This window comes from Peromyscus leucopus, chromosome 6 (assembly GCF_004664715.2).
Source record: "Peromyscus leucopus breed LL Stock chromosome 6, UCI_PerLeu_2.1, whole genome shotgun sequence".
Taxonomy (NCBI): Eukaryota; Metazoa; Chordata; class Mammalia; order Rodentia; family Cricetidae; genus Peromyscus; species Peromyscus leucopus.
Genome location: NC_051068.1, coordinates 43,297,728 through 43,315,589, shown reverse-complemented (window position 1 = coordinate 43,315,589; position 17,862 = coordinate 43,297,728). Strand labels below are relative to the sequence as shown.

At 42.5% G+C, this 17,862-nt stretch overlaps 1 protein-coding gene across 3 annotated transcripts in view; it reads right to left on the bottom strand.

Moving 5' to 3' along the window:
* The window catches only part of Kcnab1 (potassium voltage-gated channel subfamily A member regulatory beta subunit 1), a 381,896-nt gene that overhangs the window by 40,850 nt on the left and 323,184 nt on the right, over nucleotides 1-17,862 (bottom strand). For all 3 annotated transcript variants that reach the window (XM_037206638.1, XM_037206640.1, XM_028888657.2), the window contains exon 8: nucleotides 16,910-16,996. In XM_037206638.1, the coding sequence (XP_037062533.1) occupies nucleotides 16,910-16,996 (87 nt within the window). The remainder of the gene's footprint in view (nucleotides 1-16,909; nucleotides 16,997-17,862) is intronic.

Here is a 17,862-nt window from a genome sequence, read left to right as displayed (position 1 = left end):
ATTTTCAAATGAGCCTTCTCTCTCTGTTCCTTTTCTGTTTACTGGATGATCTTTCATTTTAGGATGATGAGTAGACATTCACTTTGGTATTCTGAATCCAGAAGTTCTCTCACTTTTTTTTTTCCATAAATAAGAAAACCATAAGTAAAGATTGAGAGGCTCTTACTTAATCTCCACTTTCGCTTGCCATGTGAGTTACTGACCTCCACACTGCTAATTCTGGTAGACGATTCTATGTTCATCTCACCTGATTTTTAAGAAGCATTTGATGCGCTGATCTTTTTCTTTCTTGAGGGGCTTTCTTTACCTCCTTCTTAGGTTACCACACTCTTCCTGTCTTCCTCCAAACTAACGAATGTTGAAGAACTTAAGGGCTCAGTCTCAGTCCTTCCTTTCTATTTATTTTACCATGTATATAATTTTATCAGTTCTTAAGACTTTAAACACCATTCATATGCAGACAACTCCCAAATCTACGTCTTTCTATGTCAGGCCTAGCTCCTGAGTTTCAGATTCAGTGTCCAACTTTTTCTTTAGCATCTCTATCTGGCTATCTAATGAACATCTCAAACTTGAGATGATGAACCCAAACCTTCCCTATCATTTTGGCTACACCTGTTTAGAGAAGTGGTTCTCTGTGGGTCACAAGCCCTTTGGTAAAGCTCTGTTTCTAAAACTACTTATATTACAATTCATAAGAGTAGCAAAATTACAGTATGAAGTAGCAGTGAAAGTAATTTCATTTTGGGGGGTCACCACAGTGTGATTGTATTATAGGATCCCAGCATTAGGAAGGTTGAGAACCACCTAAAGTTTACATCAACACTTTAGAGCATCTCTATCCTTCCAGTGATTCAAGCCTAAAACATGGAGTCATCCACTGTTCTATTCTTTCTGTCATATCCACAAATAACCCGTCTTATTTCATTATGGTCCAAGCTCAGACCACCTTTGCACTTCACTGGACAGCATACTCATATGACCTTGTCATCTCACCTAGATTGTGGTGGCCAGTTCTTAAGATAATTCCTCTCTGGGACATTTGCACCAATAATCTATTCACATTCAGGCTGAGGGATCCTTCTGAAATGCAACCCAATGCACATCACGCCTTGATTGAAAACTCAGAGGGCCCCAGGGACCTGGTCCCACCACCTCTCTCAGCTTCTACACTGTCACACTTTATTCTGCTGTATTGCTGTCCCCAAGCACGACAGGCAGCTCTCATCTCAGGGCCTTCACACCTTCTCCAGAAGAAACAATCTCTTTATCCCTCTCCTAGTCAGTCACATGACCCCTCAAGTCATACTCAAACCTCATCTCCCTGCGCTCACCAGCAGCTTTATGAGCATTTCTGTTCCTCATGACCTGCTTGCTTTCTCTCCCCCATAGCATTTCCCCTCCTCTAATTGTCTACTTGTTAAACTTTTTTTTACTGTCATACTGTTGGTTCTTACCTCCTCTCCTAGGTTAAACTTGTCCCACAGGGGTGTGGCTTTCTTCCGTTTAGAATAGCCTGCGCATGCTGTGGTATGCAGTGGGCATGTAATAAACAGTAGTTGAGTGTGAACAAGAGAGAGAACCAGCTTTGGACATGGGTGCTGTGCTCTCCCGTGTTATTGTTTGGGCTGCTCTGAGTTTCATGTGGTGACATTTAAAGTGTATCCTTTGGTATGTTGAGAAAAGATCTTGACAGTTTGGTTTTTCTCAGGAAGGGAATAGGGAAATGAGGTGGAGAAATAGAATTGCATCCTTCCTTTCTTAAGATGTTCTTGGTTTTAATATTTCCAATTTCCCTTCTGTTTTGTTTTATGTGAATTCTTGTCAGATGGTGTTTTCTTTGTCTCATTATATAAAAACACTCATTTCTAGTTGGAAATTGGGTTTGTTCTGTAACAATGCTTTCAGTTTCAAAGCCAATGATGTAATATGTTTCATTTATCCCAGTAAATGACAGTGTTGGTGACACGTTCTTTCTCTTCCTACTGCTCTGCACAAATCCTCCTATCTGCTGGCCCTTAAAGCTCACAACCTGGTTTTCTGTTATAAGTAATATATGGACTATATTTGGATTTTTAAATATTAAGTTTAAAAATATATTCTTGTTTAGTTTTTATTATTTTTGTATGATTGGGTCAGTTGAAGCCAGTTAGCCTCATGATTTCTTTTCTGAAATTAAAACTTAGTATGGAGACCCATTAGACAGGATGGGTGTGGTAGTATTCTAATTGTACTGAAATGTGATTTTGATTGTATGTTAATAAATAAAGTTGCCCGGGGGTCAGAGCTATTAGAGCCATAGACAGAGTGTGGCGGTGGTGGCACACGCCTTTAATCCCATAGATCTCTGTGTGTTCAGGGATACAGCCAGCATTAGAGACATATGCCTTTAAGACCTAGGGGGCTGTACATTCAGACAGTGACAAGGCAGTCACATGTTTGGGTTTACAACCAATGAGAAGGCAGAATGACTAGAAAACCGACTTACACACAGGAAATAGCTCTCTTTTGGGAAGCTGGGACAGCAGGAGGAAGGGTGAGATTTTAGCTCTGAGCTCTGAGCTCTGGGCTTTCTCTTAAAAAAAAAAAAAAGACATTTATCAGACTGTGATTGCTCCAAACCACAGAGGAGGCAAAAAAAAAAAAAAAAAGTCTGCAGGAAACCATGACCACGCCTAATAGTGACTTTGAAATCTTCAAAAAGATGACAGGATCCCACAAAGATGATTCCACATGGACTATGATAAAGCCATTAAGCCGATTAACACCATGGAAAAATCGACTTTGGACTACAAACTGGTCAGGACAATTTCGAGATGACTAGCTGAGATGATCCAGCCTGACAGACTACTTGAACAAAGACTTGAAACAAGCCCTGAACTTTCCTTTTATGCAGAGACTGGACAAATGATACAGGACTTGAAAATTAACCCAAAAATTTTCTTTTCAAGATTCCCTAAAGATATCTTCACCCCTAGAAAGCAAAAAGAAAAAGAGAATATAGATATGAGATAGATCATTGAATCTACTCTGAGAAAAAAAGATAAAGAAATAATAGGATAAATAGGTAGATCATTGAATCTACACTGAAGAAAAAGGGGAAGATATAAAAATGACAAAAGGTAGACTACTGAATGTATTATGAAGAGAAAAAAGAGAATATGGATATGATAAGACAAAAAGGGAGATTATGGAATCTATTTTTAAAAAGGAACTACTTGTTTTAAATAAGATAAGTAATGAAAATTTTTTGGTCTGAGTTTATCAGATGTTACTGGACTGGACATTGTTAATATATATAATGGAGTTTTTTTTTCTGGATCTGTCAAATGTTAATGGACTAGACATCATTAATATAATTTTTGGCTGTATATATTGTATATACTTATTGGATAGTTTTTCTTGTATTAGTTATAAGCTTTTTTAATTTTAGACAAAAAGATAGGAAATGTGGTGGTATTGTGTTCCCCAAAATATTGTGTACTCTAATAAATTTATCTGGGGTCAGAGAACAGACAGCCACTAAATACAAAGGCTAGAAAATGGTGGCACTCACACCTTTAATCCTAGCATTCCAGAGATAGAAATCCCTCTGGATCTCTGTGAGTTCAAGGCCACATTGGAAAAAGCCAAGCATGGTGACACACACCTTTAATCTCAGAAAGCCAGCCTTTAATCCCAGGGAGTGGTGGTAGGAAGCAGAAAGGTATATAAGGCGTGAGGAACAGAAACTAGAAGATTTGGCTGGTTAAGCATGTGGCTGGTTAAGCTTCAGGCTTTCCAGTAGCAGTTCAGCTGAGACCTATTCCCGGATGAGGACTCAGAGGCCTCCAGTCTGAGGGAGACAAGACCAGCTGAGGATCCGGCGAGGTGAGATAGCTGTGGCTTGTTCTGTCTCTCTGATCTACCAGCATGGACCCCAATAACTCGCCTCGGGTTTGATTTTATTAATAAGAACTTTTAAGATTCCTGCTACAGACGGGCATGTTTCAGATTGCAGAGATGAAGCTTTTGTGGCATATGTTTTCTAGGCCTTGAACACTGACAGTTACTCCCCAAAGCAGAAGTGACACTTTAAATGTCTTCAGATTCCCGAGGAGGGTTTGTGGGTGTAATGATAGGTATGAGGAATGCCCACCTGTAATGTGTAAACACTGCAAAGATGGCCAAATACCCAATTTTGTAATTTGTGGAGGTTTAAATCTTAAGACACAAGCATATTTCTATACTCTAGTTATCTAGGATATAATGGTATTTTATTATGAATGTTTTCTAGAAGTAATGGAAGGTCTTTTTCTTACATGTGAAATTTAAGTCAGACAGTTTTAAGGTTAGGTATTAAGACACAGAGTATGTGGAGGGAACATGACTGCTAATATAGTCATCTGGTCTTATTTTTGCATTGCCTGTTGGTCCCTTTATTCCCTTGGCCCCAGTGAAATCCCAGAGCTTTTCTGCCTACCCTTAGGCATTCTGAAGATGATTTTAAGCACTAAACATATCCTTTATAGGTTTAATTAACACTCTAAGTTAGAATTCTTCTCCTCTCCCCACCTGGAGCCTGTACAGCCTAGAAGAAGGTGAGAGTAGTTTGGGTATGGTGAGTTCCTCTACTTCTCTGTTTCTCTACTTTCTGTACCCCTCCCCATCCCTGGCCCCAATCTAGACACCCTCTAAGAGGCAGTCTGTCATCCCCAGGAGACAGCACTAAGCTAGCTGTGCCATCCAGGCAGATGGCCCAACACTCCACTTCTAGATTTTCCAGACTAAAGTCAGGTCCCAGGTCACCGTGCTCCTCAGCCATAAGTGTTACATTGAAAACCCAATGGCCCTGAAATTTCCCACCTCAGCCAGGGTTGTGAAGAGCAGCCCCCCCCCCCCCCCCCCCCCCCCCCCCCCCCCCGCCTTGCTGGGGTGGATGGAGCTCACAGCATGGGCGTTGCTTCAGATTTACCTTTCTCAACTGGATCCCTTCTCTTCCCTGCTCTTGTAAGCTCTATATTCTTGTGCTAGAGTGACCTCCAGATTCCTGGAACTGAGTGGAGAGGGGGTAAAAGGAAAGCCTCTTTTATAGAATAATTTCAGTCGTCAGTGGAGTCAGGATGCCACCGTCCCTCAGCTCCACTACAGCTGACGTCAGCAGTAAGGCTGTGGGGTGTCAGCTCTTCGCACTGACTCACACAGAGGCTTTTACTAAAAGTCAAAGAAATGGTGCCAGAGTGGGGGAATGCCTGCCAGGCTTCACCCTGCAAGGTTCACTTAAACTGAACAATAGAGGGACGAGACACCGGGGAACACCTGTGAAGCGTCCTTACCAAAGGCGCTTAGCTCAATCTAATCATGAGAAGGGCTTAGACAGACTGAGGTTGGGAGACATTCTCCAATACAACTCCCAGGGCATTTTGTTTGTTTGGTCAAGGTCACTGAAGAGAAAATGGGGTAGACAAATCATTTTAGCTGAAAAGAGATTGAATAGTCATAACAAGACATCCTACGCAACACTGTAGGAATCTTTATTTTCTTCCCCTCTCCTTTTTTAGTGCCGGGGTCTCATGGGTGCTAGCCAAGTGCTGTACACTCAGCGGCATCCCTCGGTCTCACTCACTGTGGGATTTTCAGTCAAATTGTCCCATTTTCTTCTCAAGAAAAATAAAAACAAGACAATACAAACACACCGCTTAAAGGACACTGGAGGAAACAGGAATGTGCCGCGAGTTCTAGATTGAGGGGTTATATTGAAATTCCTTGCGTATGATGACTGTGTCATTACCAATGTCCCATGTCATTTGTGATGACTCCAAGATACCAGAGAAAGTGTTCATGGGTGAAATGTTCACAGTGAGCAAGAGCGGGCATAGCCCACAGCAGCTTGATCCACGTAGAAGAAGCATATCAAGAGTTCATGCTTCCAATGTCTCTGTAATTTTTAGTTTTCTTAAAAACTTGGAGGAAGGAAAACAATCATGGAACCAGCTCTCAACCTTTTCCTATGAAAACGTAGCCGTGACTTGTCACCTCGTCCTGATATTGCAATTGTGTCTCCGGACCTAGCTGAAACTCTAACTTCATCTTATGCATGTAAAATCTTAAAAACATAAGCATATGTAACAACAATAAGCACTTTGAAATATTTATGCTGGATATTACAGTTCATAGGGACAATTCCATTTAAACGAACACAATTCTTCACAACGATGTTTGGAAGAGAATGTGATCTTTCCATTCTTTCTATTTATAAATGGGAATCGGAGGAGTTGGTCTAAGCAGATCATCCAAATCCACATGGGGCACCTAAGTCCTCTCATTGTATCTTCTCAGCACACCTATAAACATCCAGGACTTTAATAAAACAACCCACTCCCTATTCTTTTGGTACAGAAAATAAGAAGGGGACTGTGAGATATTTGCTAATCCCACTGTGTGAGAATTACAGATTAGGGACTGTGCGGGTGGCCGTGCTCACCCCATTAAGCATGCATGCTGTGAAATCCTTAGAGACAATGCCGCTCAGTAATGACCTGCTAAGTTCTGCAGCCCCACCATGCAGCCTAGAGCACCAGCGTGGGTGATGTTAGTCTCCAGGTCTATGCATGCCTCTGCAGATCTGCCTGGTTGCAGGGAGGAACCTATGGAAATGGATTCTCCTGAGAGTGAGTCAACATGTCCTCAGAATATTGAGCTATCTCCTGTCACATCTCTAGATGTCTTTCAGGGAACTGACATCCCACAGAGGAAGTGCTCATGAGTCACCGCTAGAATACTAAGCAGCTCTGTCTTCACCTGACAGCTGGGGTGAGCAGAAACAATCTCTCATGGTCTCTCTCCACCCTGCTTCTCTCTCTCCATCTTTGTAATGGAAAACAGTTTAAGGAGAAAAGTGGAGGGGGAAAAACAAAAGCAAAAACACCAACATGTAAACCTGGTGAGGTCCACAAACTAGAGAAGACATGCGGCCCTCCTCATTTCTCTTTCTGAATATACTAGTAGGGGCTGACTAACTCTATTTTTACACCTGAATAAAGATGGAGAGATAAGGGAGGTAGAAATAGGAGAGAAAACATAGGAAGTTGCTAAGTTGCATAGAGTATTCTCATGTCCTTTCTCAAGACTATCCAGTCACCACTAAGATTTTATAGAATGACATTAGGAATCCACCTTCCGGCCACTGCACTGTATGATTAAGAACTGGATTTTAGGAAGTAGTTTTCTTTACAGTCAGCTCCTTCCTCCCATATATCCTTCAGCTTTGGCAACCTTAACTTTTCAGCATCCTGTAATTCTTCTAAAGCTCCTTTCTCAGTCCATAGATCTGGAAAAACAGTGTTAGCCAGGGCTCTGGTTCTGAAAGGGACGTACTTGTGATGCATGTACAGAACTTTCGGGCCTCTCTTAACTCTGGGACCCTTTTCACCAGACTCTGTGAAATACCAGCCTATTAGAGTGTGATCTCTGTACTCTGACCTTGCTGCATGCTCATAGGGGTGGTGGTGGTGGTGGTGGGGTCCTACCCTTCTCCCACTCTCCCCTTGCTAACCGGTTAGATTGCATCCCTAAAGCTAGCTCCCAAGGCATATTCCCTTATTTGGCCATGTCCTTATGCCTGGCTAAAACTCCAAGGTCCAGCAATCAAAACACCAAAGTCCAGCAATTAAAATTCATTATTTGGCTGCACTGGCTAACATGTTCAGTTGGGACTTACCAACTTATCCTAGCATGCCTCCCCCGCTTTATCTTTAAAAACCACTATTGTGGCCGGGCGGTGGTGGCGCACGCCTTTAATCCCAGCACTCGGAAGGCAGAGCCAGGCGGATCACTGTGAGTTCGAGGCCAGCCTGGACTACCAAGTGAGTTCCAGGAAAGGCGCAAAGCTACACAGAGAAACCCTGTCTCGAAAAACAAAAACAAAAACAAACAAAAAAAAACAACAAAAAACAAAAAAACCCACTATTGCAGCATGCCTGTCTCTGTCTCCGTCTCTGCCCTATCCAGAGGCAGCCTCTCCCCCTCTTCTAGGGAGTGGTAAATAAACCCCCTTTGTGCTGAGAATTTGGTGTCTGGGTGTCTTCTGTGCCGACTCTGTGCCGGTCCCTTAAAATTAGTAACTACCGTGTGATAGTAGTCAAGACATAGAAAGGAAAGAATGGGGGTATAGGATATTCATAACATCTCTCCATATGTTTTAATTTTTAAAATGAATTATTTTTATTTTATGTACATGAGTGTTTGGTCTGCATGTATGTATGTGTACCACCTGTGTCCCTGGTATTCACAGAGACCAGAGGAGTACACCAGGTCCCCTGGAGCTGGAGTGATTGATGGTTGAAAGCCACCGTGTGAGTGCTGGGAACTGAACCTGTGTCCTCTGTAAGAGCAGCAAGTGACCCACTGGGCTGTCTCTCTGGTCTCCCAAGTGTGTTTTTGAAATCTGATCACAAGTGAAACACATGATGACTTAAAGGTTCTTCAATTAGCTGCCAGCTGGTGGTCCCCACTCTCGCCTTGAACATGCATTGCATAAGACACGTGAACGGTCCTTAGGTGTGCATCTAGAGAATCGGTGATCTGCAGCTACTGGCCAACTGACGCGTCCTTGTCTGTTTCCACTGACCCAGGTACTTTCCGCTGAGTGCTATTGTTTGGCTCTCATATCTCATCCCTATAACAACATCACTCTGGGGAAGGCCAAGAGGCAGAGGAAGAACGGACCCCAGGACCTCTGAGTACCCTAAGATTTGGGTGTCTGGGTCTTTCCACATGTTTCAGTCCTAATTGCTTTAGCCATCTCTATTGGTTCTCTATTTCTTCTTATGCTATATTTTAACTGAGTTGATAAGTTATGTGATTCACACATTCTATCCACTTATTTCTTTACAAACGTATGGTGTGTGAAATTGTGCATATGTCTGTGTGTGAGGTCATATGTAGAGGCCAGAAGAGGGCATCTGGTGTCCTGTTCTGTCCTTCTCCCCTGTTGTTCCCTCTCACTGGACGTGAACCTCATCAATTTGATCAGGATGGCTAACTCCTGGGATCTCCCTGTCTCCACTCCTCAAGATCCCAGAGTTACAGGCATGTATGGCCGTAGCTGCCTTTTATGTGGTTGTTGGGATTGGAACTCGGGTCCTTGTGCCTGTGTGGCAGGGCCTCTTCCCCATGGAGCCATCTCTCCAGCCCTAATGTGACCGTCTCAGTTATTATCTGTCTGCACAGCAAGCAAGAGGATTACAAGGGCAGCATTTTTGTCACATTTATTCACTCCTGGTTCTCCCAGGTGCCCAGAAAGTGCTTGACACATGGCAGGAATTCAGCAAACATCAACTAAGAATGGGCTGGTCTTCTGTGGTTTTTTGGAGATAACTTTGAAAACAGCTGACGGCACAAGACCAGCTTTTAGACTGAAGCCTGGAAAATCTGTGATTAAGTTAATGCAGGACAATATTCCAAGGAGAAAACAAACAGCTTCTGAGACAATTATATTGCCACCTCTGGCTTGGTCCTTCCACGACCTCGCAGACGCTGTTTAGCCCAGTAGCTTGGCCTTTGTTGGGTTATTGTCATGTTATAATTTCAAGGCCTCGGACATCTCCCATAGTTATCTCTGAGTTACGTGTGTGCGCATTATATGGTGCACTCCACAAGTAAGGCTTATGCTTCTTTGGCCTCAAGGTGAGGGAGGTGGTAGACCCGCACCATCAAACCATTCCCACAGTGCTTTGTGTTTTATGCATTTTTACTTTCAAGTGAGGAACTGAGCCTGGCTAGGGACGGTAACCTGTGTCCTGTGACTGCGGACAAAGCCTGGATTTGAAATCGTCTCTTCTGATTTGCCTTCCTGGCTGAAATACCGCTCTGATGAGGAGACCCATCACAGACCACAGAGAGAAACACCTTGGGGTGAATCTCTACCTCTCTCCATTGCTGCTTCTCTTTTTCAGCTTCAGTTACTATTCTGTCAGGCCGGGTTCAAAAGTAATGGACGTATTTATTTGGTGGAGGGAATTTCAAGGCAGTAACATTCATGCTGTAGTGTTGTTATTGCTGGCTGCCGTGAGCCAGGTTCACAGCGAGAGTCAGGGACAAAAGCAGAACAGAAGGAAGTGAAAAAGATTTAATTGGGCCTGAAAATGTACAATTTGACATATGTGTTTTCAAAGTTGCAGACAAATCAAGTAGAGACAAAGGGGCCGTAACTGTTAAAGAAATCAGTATCACTAACAAAAGCAAAACATTTTGCACAGAGGAAATAGAAGGATGTCTTGTGGGAAAGATCTCATCCATTGAAGCCTCTGGGGGATAAAAATGCAAACTTATCGGTAAGACTTACTTTGAAAGGAAGCCTGGAAAGAGAGAGTAGCCAGGGTGCCTTGCTGGAAACAGGGAAGTGTTTTTCTACACCCAGCGTCAATCTACCACGAGGCCCATGCCGCCATGGTCTAAGGGAACTTGCTCACTTCTCAGACTCAAGCAGAACTTGGCATCATCCACATGATATTGGCTTTTCAGGCACACAGAACACAAGAATTCCAAGGAAAAGCCAGGCAGAGTGTGTGTGTGTGTGTGTGTGTGTGTGTGTGTGTGTGTGTGTGTGTGTCTCAGGAGGGGAATGGACTCCCCATAGGGAGCCCCTGAGTAGGCTGTGCATGAAGCTGGGAGTGTAAAGCAAGTTGAGTCAGAGACCCCAGGCGGTGTGGGATGTCTGCTGAGGAAGTCGGTAGTGGATGAATGGAGCCAGCTCAGGAGGGAGAATATGTGTGTTGCAGGCAACAAGAGGTGGGCTGCTCTGGTGCACTGGAGCTCAGAGGATGCCGTGCGCCCTGAGTGCTAGACACGGAGCTGTAGGATTTCGAGTTGCCCTCCTGGGTTTTGATCTTGCTCTGGTCAGTTTTTCTTCATGTTCCCCGCATCCTACCTTTTGTGGTGGGATGTCTACTCTGTGCCATTGCACATAGGAAGTGTGCAATTGAGTTTATTTTCACAGGGACTCACAGCTAAGAGACTGTCTTAAGAATCACAATTGGGCGGTGGTGGTGCACACCTTTAATCCCAGCAATCGGGAGGCAGAGCCAGGTGGATCTCTATGAGTTCGAGGCCAGCCTGGTCTACAGAGCAAGTTCCAGGACAGGCACCAACACTGCAGAGAGAAACTCTGTCTCAAAAAACTAAACTAAAACTAAGAAAAAAAAAAAAAAGAAAGAAAAAAGAAAAATCAGTAGAATCTTGGGATTTTGGACTTTCAAACAGAAGTTGGACAGTTAAGACTTGGGGGCTCCTTGAAGCTGAGCTAAATGCTTTTGTAAGACGTGAGCCTCTGGGGGTCAGGGGCAGAATCTAAAATACTTCCCACAGGCTTATATTTTGAACATTTGTACCCAACTGATGGCAATAATTGGGGAGGGTGTGGAACCTTTGAGAAACTGAGCCTGTCTGGCAGAAGACACTGTGGGCATTCTTGAAAGCTTACAGCCTGGCTCCCAGGTCTGGCCTGTCTCTGGTTCCTGGGATGCTGGAGAGAGCGGAGCCTCTGCTGCATGCTTCCTGCAATGCCTTCCCTGTGATGACAGGCTGCGCTGCATGCTCCCTGTGATGATGGGCTGTGCTGCATGCTCCCTGTGATGATGGGTTGCACTGCATGCTCCCTGTGATCCTTCCCTGTGACGTGAGCTGAAATGTCTCATAGAAATCTCTCAGAACAGTCTGAGTTGTTTCTGCTGGGCACTGTAGTCAGAGCCACGCAAAGGGGACTGATCCCCCAGGCTTCTGTTGGAGTGGGAAGAGTTTTTACCTCTGTGGTCATCCAGGACAGTTTTCCCCCACAGGTAGCTCTTGAGTGTTTGAAATGTTGTAGGTCCAAATTATGGTGTGTACTGTGGATTTCAAAGACTTAGTAAGAAAAGAGTAAATTTTCACATTTTAAAAATGACTACATGCTGAAATAATAATTTTGTGGTGTGTGTAGTTAAAATACTATTGTGATGAAATCCATCTGTTTATTTTAAATTTTTTAGTGTGTTTAATAAATAATTTAAATTGCATAAGTGTCTTGCTTTATATCTTTCTGGGACAGCATCATCATATAGCTTGCCAAGGGTTTCTTCTTGCTGTTATTATAATTTTGGGGACAAGGTGGGGGCACCCATCAGGGGTGATAATGAAAGTTAAAGCCTGATGCACTGATCAGTTATAGCTAAATGACATATATAAATTTCAGGTGGCTAAAGTTTTTGTTCTAGAAACTTTACTTTGGAAGATAAACTACCTGGGTCCAGTATTTTATAACTGATAAAATACTGACAATTTAGGCTGTTGAAATGTTTTCTGTAGTTTCTTGCTTTCTGAGTTGTTAGGGATATCCTAGATGCCTAAATATCCATAGACTCCTGTTTGAACGTAGCAACAGTGAAAAACATGACTTATGAAGAAATTAATATTTATAGAACTTGCTGCTTGATTAATAAATACTATGGGAATCAATGGGACTAACTTTGGTCTTCCCACTCTTACTTGAAATAAAGACATCTGGGTTGCTTTATGCCTGAACTAGCTCGCAAGAAGGAGAACATGAACAGTGTGAACAATAATTAGTATAGACATAATATTCAATGATGCAGGAATTTGAGGAGATTAGTTTTGGCAATGAGTTCTAAATGAAAGGACTTGATTTCAAGCCTGTTTTTAAATTGAGTTTTTATTAAAATGTAATTTAAGTTGAAAAAAAATCATCATATTCTGTCAGTAGATTTTAAAAGTCTATATATTAAAGTACTTCTTCTTTTGCTATTATTCACAAGTGATCCACACTTCACAGCTATCTCCATTTCACAACTATAGTGGTACTCAATGGCTTTCTTCCCGGATAATTACCCTGCATTTGGCAACAGCAGAAAAACAAGCCCAAACCCTCCTAGCATGGGACACAGCATCTCTGCCAGTCCATGGGCAGCAAGACTTAAGTTGCCTTGAACCTTCTCCTATAGTGAGCTCAAGAGAAGAATCTGAAATGCACACTGACTTATAAAGTGAAAGAATGAACAGTTTGAGTTTTATAGAGACAAGGAACTCTCAGTGATTCTACTAGGAGGGAGATATTGTTATAAGAAGGGAGACATGGGATGTGGGGCTGAATTTTTTCCTACGATTGGAAAACATGCCACCATTGCCAGATAGTATAGCGGAGACAGATGGCGTGGCAGCTGCTGTGAAGGAGAGACGCCTTACTACTAGGTGAACCATGAAAAATAACGAGAAGGATGGAAGGAACGGCACACAAGCTCCCCTCTGCTGTCACATCTTCCCATCACCACAAAATGTCTAATTGTATTCCATCAGGTGGCAGATTGCAAATGAAACGCCTTCTAGTTTTCTCCACCGACTGCACACTTGGAATTCACCACCATTCTCTCGACAGGACTTGCTTTTTGTCTTTTGATTTTTTGGCAAGAATGGAAGGAGGGATGGGTAGCAATGACTCATGGGATACATGATGGCCATATATGGTAAAGAAGGTGCAAAGACTGATCTTTTTCTGGCTCAATTGGTTGCAGTTTGATATGCAGAAATTGGCCGAAACTCATCTTGGTTTATTTTAGAGACGCCCCCAATTAACACTGATTCATGCTACAGATCACATAAATGGGGATGGCATTTTAATCGGATTTAAATGGGAGTTATTTAAAAATGTGACTTAGAGATACCCAAAGCGGGCACACACATGATCTTGACAGTCGCATAGTTTGTGTCCAGTGTTCCCTGTTGGTTGTTTTATTACACTTCCTTGGGTAATCAACAATGGTGAAGGGCTAGTGGTGCCCTAGCTGGGCTGCCTCAGTGGGGAAATGCTTTGGCCTCTCCAGTTTAAAAGAAATTGTGCCAACTCTATAGATTTGGAAAGGGATGGTGAATGAAGATCTACAAATGCTGAGGCCCTGGAGTTTTGATTTGTATGCATTTAAACAATATCTGCTTAGTAATTACTGTTGTACAACTTAAGCAAATAGAAATGGATTCAACTAGGTTGTGATGTATGGAGACAATAAAGACAATATCATGTAATGATATTAAAGATGTTTTCCTCGATATTATTTAAAGAAATTGGCTGGGTGAATATCCGAAGATGTTTTTGCCATTTTGTCTAGAGGGGTTGGACAAAGGCTGTAGAGTTACACTGACTGACAGTCACTGAAGGGTCTCAAAGTAGTTTTGGTAATACACAATCGGTCTCTTAGGCACTGTTTTAAAAAACACTAGTCATCCTCCAAGTAGAATCCATTGTGTATGTACAACTTCTAGTTATGCACACACACAGGACCTTAATCATTGCCAGCACGAATCTTTTCATTGCTTGTTTGTTTGCTTTGTTTTTCGAGACAGGGTTTCTCTGTGTAGTTTTGGTGCCTGTCTTGGATCTCATGCTGTAGACCAGGCTGGCCTCGAACTCACAGAGTCTGCCTGGCTCTGCCTCCTGAGTGTTGGGATTAAAGGCGTGCACCACCACTGCCCAGCTCTCCAGCATGAATCTTAACATAGACTCTAGAAGCAACTTTGGTATATCCCCATCTCTGGATTTCAGGATGTCCCAATCCCCCTGGCAGTCCTTGTCTCTCTATTTCCTTTTTCTTTCTATTTCCCAGAACAGCACTTGCCTCTGTTTGGGTAAAGTCTGTGCTGCCAGGACCAGAATTCAGCTCTGACCTTTCTGTTTGACCTACATGTAAGTGATTATAAATTACAAACGGTTGCATGAATTTAGATACATGTTGTCAGAAAGCTAGAGCAAGCTACACAGAAGCCATGTGAATGGGACGAGTCCTCGTGAGAACTGCCAGGAGAGCATCTCCACTAAGCCCTCCCAGAGAATAGGCCTCACTCCAGCGGTTTGTAGGCCTGCCTGCTGGCTGGGGCAGGTCCCTGGCTGGGGGTGGGGAGAGACAGCAGGCTACCTTCCAGTATAAGTAAGGTGGGTGATTGCTACCAAGCCAGTGACAGAAGTCTGTGCTTTGTGACTTAATCAGAAGTGGGAAATACCCATCATTTAACACTCTTCAGGACCATGACTCATTATGAAAGAGCTTCCTACTTCCCTTTGTGGAATTTTATATGAACATCTTAGGGAAAATGAAGTTTTCTCTGGTTTCTGCAGAGGTTAGATAATAATGTGTTCGCTGCAAACCCCATCGGGCTCAGGTAGCAGCAATCTATTCTTTAAAAAAAAAAAACTTGGAAACTTCTTTTAACTAAATCTCAGCATATCATTGGGGTTTATACAAGAGGCACTTAACCTGTTAGCATCACGTTGGTGGAGGATATCCTTCTTGTTTCATCCACATACTGCAACTACAGTTTTTCTTTGAGAGACCCTTGTAATATGGCTCTCCTTTTGTAGATATAATGCAGCTTATAATTCCTGATTGAGGGATGATAATATAGCTCTAAAATTAAAGGTAAAGTAGGATGCAGGAAAGGTGAAGGAAAAAAAAAACAGCAAAAACCCAGCTATCTGTTCTCCTATGTATATACGTGAAGTAGTTGTAAGACACCATTCCGAAGAGGACACCAGCCACCAGGCACTTCCAATGTGAAATAATTAGCCTTTCAGAATCCACCACCTTTTGGTTAATTTGGTAGTTCTGCTGACTACATGGCTTTCGTGCTCTGTTTTAATGTGTATTTGTGAATTATGTGACCACATAGTATCCTTGAAATAAATATCTCTAATACAGTTTATGATTTGCTTTATCAAACAATCTTTGTTTTGACAGATATATATATATACACATATGTATGATATATAAACATAGTGTGTATATAGATAAAGTTATCTGTGTATAGTTTCTCTGTAGTTGGAAAAGATAAATGGCAAAGCAATAAAAAAGATTTAAAAAAGATAAATGTCTCTAACTTTTTTTTTTTTTTTTGGTGTGTGTGTGTGTGGTCAAAAATGCAACCTAGAGAAATTTCTATGAACTTTAAACATTTATATTTTCCTTAATTTCTGTGACCCGACAGCAAGGATAAATCTTCACAGAACTGAATTTATTACAACAATGTGAACAGCTTTTTGAATGATCACAAAATTACTTTAAGTGTAATTTTATGTGGACTACACTATTTGAGCAGTTAACAAATTGATAGTCCAAATGTTGTAAAACTTAACAACAACAAAAACCCCAAACCAACCAAATACTCTTTGTTCATCTAGAAATATCTCTATCCTCGGGTCACTCTGATCCACATGCTTGGAAATCTCAATAGCCTTTTCTGTTTTGTGGTCCCACGCCATCTTATTTCCCAGTCATCCCAGGCAGGGTTGGCAAACAAGCACAATGAAGGAAGTGTGGCTTGAGGAATGCTCTGAAAGTTTTCCCAGGGGACAAACTGGTTTTCTGACAGAAGGTGACAGTTGGACAGCTTCGCTGAGCATCCACAGCCAAGCCGCAGAAAAGAGCCTCATTCGAGCGTTCCTGTCAAATCTCTGCCCTCAGCGGCACTCAGCAGTCATTACCCAGGAAACTAATCAGACTTAGCGTCACTGTAGAAAAGGATGGCCATCAGAGGAGTCCCTCAGAAAGGATGGTTGTGTTCTAAACCCCTTCTGATTCATGTAATTGTTTTAGTTGATGAACTCACGAAAGTGAAATGAATCTGGAGAAAATGAATACTTTGCAACCAAGGAAAGCCACCAAGAATAAAGGTAGACGAGGTTAGAAGAAGGAAGAGGAAGAGGAGGAGAAAAAGTAGTCTATCTATCGGCTTTCAGGGTAAATGCAGAGGATAAAGGACATCGGAAAGGTTTTGCTTTTTTTATTCTGTCTTATCGGTCTGAATATTCATTACTTACTGTGAGTAGACACAGTCTTCTGGCTAGGACCAGCAATTCTGCAGCTTCTTATTCTTATTAAATTCCTTTACTCACCTTCCATGGGGGTGTTGCTGTCCGGACGGTTTGCAAAGACCACGTCCACATACTCCAGCTGCAGCCTCTGGAGGGAGCCTTTCAGTCCTAGGGGCGGAAGCAGAAAACAGAAGAAAACATAGCAAAAGGCCCGAGGAGTCCAGATGGGAACACTATGAGGAAGGGCTTGAGTTGGATTTCTTTCAAAAATTTACTTAAAAACAAACACTGAATTAGTTACAAAAATCCTCTGAAAAGGGCATAGCAAGACCATAGGCAGGAATTATTCACTCACAGAAATACCAGTCCGAGTTATTTATGGATGAACAACCTTCACAAGAGTTAAGGAAACCAGATAAGAGATGATAGGATCTGGTTTTTAGCGTATTAATGAAAAGAGTTGGCTGCGAAAGCTGGAGGGAAATCCACAAGTCCAAGAATCAAACAGCCTAGACCAGTGGTTTTCAACCTTCCTAATGCTGCGACCCTCTCATACAATTCCTCATGTTGTGGTGACCTCAACCACAAAATTATTTTTGTTGCTACTTCATAACTGTAACTTTGCTATTGTTATGAATCATAATGTAAATATTCATGTTTTCTGATGATCTTAAGCGACCCCTGTGAAGGATCATTTGCTCCCCAACGGGGTCTCGACCCACAGGTTGAGAAATGCTGACCTAGAGAGAGCTGCCTCTTTTTGGGAGGGGAGGAGAAGTTAACGCCTTAGACTTGGACCCAGTACCAATCTCACTAGGGTGAAATTCACTACTGGGTAGAGCCCATGGCCCTTGCTCCCAGGCATTGTTCACAGAGTCTGGATCCACCACAAAGTGAGGCAGGAATCTCTCATCTTGGTGTAATAGACTTGGGCTCTCACCTCCACAACTGCTAACTGTGGCCAGAACTATCTATCAGTTCTAAAGGCTGTAGCTTCAGGTGTGACACGACTTAGCACCAATCCTGCTAGCCAA